The sequence below is a fragment of the Cyprinodon variegatus genome, unplaced genomic scaffold, assembly GCF_000732505.1.
Source record: "Cyprinodon variegatus isolate N-32 unplaced genomic scaffold, C_variegatus-1.0 Scaffold13, whole genome shotgun sequence".
NCBI classification, from domain to species: domain Eukaryota; kingdom Metazoa; phylum Chordata; class Actinopteri; order Cyprinodontiformes; family Cyprinodontidae; genus Cyprinodon; species Cyprinodon variegatus.
In genome coordinates this window covers 2,390,625-2,394,351 of record NW_015150466.1, presented here as the reverse complement: position 1 = coordinate 2,394,351, position 3,727 = coordinate 2,390,625, and the positions used below count along the sequence as shown (strand labels likewise).

Genomic DNA, 3,727 nt, shown 5'->3' with positions numbered 1-3,727 from the left:
GTGTCAGACGCAAAACATTTCAGAAACCGTATGTATCAAATATGATACATTTGGCATTATAGGGTTAAGAACACAAATGACAAATGACAAATGATCAGGTGATTATATGGTTGAATTGTCTCTCCAGAGGAAGAGAGCTGGATGGAAACAGAGTGAGCCGCAAAGGAAGGTAAGGTGACTATAGAGTGAAGAACAAGGATGAAGGTTGATTATTTTAGAGACAGAATAAAGAGGCAAACCTGATGGGAGCTCCTCTGGACTGGGCTGGCTTCAGCAGGATGGTGATCGTCGTCTCCGTCTCATTGAGCGCGCTTTCTGATTCATACTCAGGCATCATGGGAGCTGAAACGAGACGTTTCTGCAGCATGAAAACTGTGGGAACCTTTAATGAAAGACAGCCATAACTGTACAGTCTATGTTATTCAAATATGGCCCAGAAATACAGCAAAAATACCACATAAGGATTTAGAAGAAACTTTTACTGTAAAATTAAACTTTCAAATCAGTCATCAGATTTCTATTATTCTGAATTGCAAATTTTTGCTGTTTGGTTGATTCATTCACCTGTTCTTTATAGTTTCTACGTTAAATCTGAGCTCATGTCAGTGTAAGAATAAAGGCAGATGTCTGAGCAAACCTCATCATGATGGTTAACCTCATGTTTAGTTTAGAGACGTCCCAAATGATTTAAGCCGGGCATACACTGTAAGATTTTTTGCCCTTTTCGGGCCGACTTTCCAGAATTAATGTACAGGGGATAACGAGGGGCGATCAGCCTTTCACGACCACCTCCCGATCAGGAATCATGAAGTCGGGAGAAAATCAAACACGTCAATGTGAGCTGTGAACTCGAACTGTACGACCAACCGCAGGGTTTCGTCGTACGGTGTGAGCTATACATGCGAGCAATGGTTGAAAAAATTTGCACAGTGTATGCCCGGCTTAATACGGTTCAATAAATCATTGATGGATCAATATAATTTAAGGCCATTTCAAACTGTGTAAACATGTTTCAGTATTCATACTTAGCAATTCACAGAGGATATAGGTAACAGAACGTTTGAACAGGAAACATTTACACACAGAATAAAATCGAGTGAAGAGGTGAAAGAACGGTTTATGCATCAGAGAATTTTGGCAATCACATCTTTTCTTCTTTTCAGGCCATCATGGAAAAACACCAAACACACATTCCAGTTAGATTTCCACATGTTGTGCACATACATTCACACTACAGTATATTACATATTATTATTGTGTTGTTTCTTTTAATTATGACGACTGCTTTTTACCATTTATTGTTTTTATATGTACAGTGACCTTGAGTGTTTTGAAAGGCGCTTGAAATAAAATGTATTCTTATTATCATTAAAAAGGGGATAAATACACTGAGAGGAATGGGGCAGCTTTGGGGGAAAATAGCTTTTGAGATGTGAGCACTGTATGGTATTATTTTAGGACAGCATGTTAGAATTCGACTTGTCAATAAATGGTTTTCCCCACTCCGGTGGACAGACGAAGTGAATCGTCTCCAGTGTTTTGATATTTTTCAAAAGAAAATTCTAACATTTTGAGCCCCAACAGCATCCATCACCTCTAACGCATCGTCCCGTTCAGAGGAGGGACTCTACAAATGATTTGATTCTCACTGATCAAAAAACTTCTGTTTAGAGGCCTAAGATCATTTATCTAGTTTTATGACATCATTTCTAAACACTTGTTTCAAGGTTTAAAAATCTCAAAGAAAGAAGACATTTGCTGAGATTTATTAAGGTTTTTGTAATGATTTTAGACGTCACGTTTTTTTTTTTTACCAGTTTAGAAATTAGTTACATTTACTTGAGAAACCTTTTAATCAAGATTTACTTTCAGGAGTGGTTTTGCTGTCTTGTGCTTTTTTCTAAGTTAATAACATTAAGAAGTATCACTGGTTTTATCAGAGTAAAATCTCCCCATGTGAGTGACCTCATTGGATAAACTAAAATACACAACATGAAATTCATGTTAGAGTGAGACTTCCTGTTAGCACAAGCTTTGTGTGTTGTTTGCCTCCATGTGGATAAAGTTTAGTGTGGAGAAAGTTGACCTCCACAGAGTCCTGACCTCAAAAGGGCAGAGGTTCACTATCTGACTCACAAACTGCGTTAACAGCCTGATATACCTTGGCCACACTGTGTTTCTACCTTTCTTATACCTTTTTAAAAATACTTAGATTATCCTGAGCTATTTTCTGCATTTGTGCTGCTATAGGCTTAGACTGCTGGATGACATAGAGAACCCTTTCCATCATTCTATCTCTATTCTCGATCCTGCTGTATTTGTTCAACCTCTAACGTTCTGCTCTCTCTGCTTTTTCGTAGCTTCATCTGTTCTGTTCCTGTTTGACTGTGACTCCATCTTGGAGAGAAATATCTGCTGTCCTGCTTCCATCAACACCTTTGTTTACAGATGTTGGAGATCGGCCTGTTTTTCCAGTGTAGTCCTGTTTCTCTGACTGTGACTAACTGGATGTGCTCTCTTCATCCTCTGACATGAGAGTTGGCTTGGAGCTGGTGTGCCTGGCTGTGTTTCTCCTGGACGGGGCAACCTGTGGAGCTGGTTTACAGTTGCCTTTTGTTTCTCTGCTTCTGTCTCCATGAACCCCAGCCGGCCTCGGCAGAAGGTCGCTCACTCTGAGTCTTGTTCTCCTTAATGTTTCTTCCTGTTAAAAGGGAGTTTTTCCTCTCCACTGTCGCTACAAGCATGCTTAGTGTGAGGGATTGTCTTCAAGTCAATAAGTCGATGCAATCAGTAGGTTTTTCTTAGATAGAAAATCATACAGTCAGAAAGAATCTGACTGTATGATCCGGTTGAGTTTTCTCTGTAAAGTGCCTTGAGCTGATGTGTTTTTAATTGTCACTATATAAATAAATTGAATTGAATTGAAACTGGAGGGATTAACTGCATTCACAGGCTAAAAGCAAAGCTCACTGCTAAAGACGGAGCAGATAGACCCGACTCTTTAGAAATCAGGAAAGTAATCTTTAGCTGGACTTTTGTGTATGGTGTAATTTTACTTTAGTAATGATATGTTGGAGGAGTTCTCCTTTTTATTGAGTTTAGTTTCTGTTGCTCCGCCCACCTGTCATAGTCACAAACAATTATTCATCTGATCACAATAAGCTCATCCGCTGCTTGTAAGTGAAACAAAGAGACGGATGAACGTTGTGCTGAGAGACTTTCTATCACTTCCAGGTTTTACCTCCACATGTGTCACAGCTTCATGCTGGAGTTGCAGCAATAAAACGTCTGAGTGAAACGGAAACACTAGGAGCCCCCCCCCCATCCCTCTCCATTTTCCGTGTCCCTTTAATTCAAAAATCTGGCTGTTCTTTGGACCTCGAATGAGATAATGAAGATTAAGGATGGCGTGACATTTGGAGGGAGACATATCTTTCATGTGAGGATGGAGCATCTCTCTTTCTTTTCTTTCTACTTATAGCGAGATGTTGTTAAGATTAGTGTGAATGATTGAAGGGAGGAGGCTAAGAGGAAAAGGTCATGCTAAATATCCCTGCAGGTGTTGACAGAGAGGCCTGCGTCTGCAACATGCCGATGACATGGGGGGTGTGGTGGTAGTGGGAAGGGAGGGTGGTGGACTCAGCTGAATCTGAGCTTTAATGCTAAAACTGAAGAGTTGACATGATCCTAAGAGGGAGGAGGACACCAATCCTAACTATTTCTCACT

The 3,727-nt window shown here is 40.1% G+C and overlaps 1 protein-coding gene across 1 annotated transcript in view; it reads right to left on the bottom strand.

Annotated features, from left to right (window-relative positions):
- LOC107089818 (receptor-type tyrosine-protein phosphatase T-like) overlaps positions 1 to 3,727 on the bottom strand; it is a 309,070-nt gene that overhangs the window by 206,002 nt on the left and 99,341 nt on the right. The window contains exon 6 of the mRNA XM_015382802.1: positions 240 to 342. Coding sequence (XP_015238288.1) covers positions 240 to 342 — 103 coding nt within the window. The remainder of the gene's footprint in view (positions 1 to 239; positions 343 to 3,727) is intronic.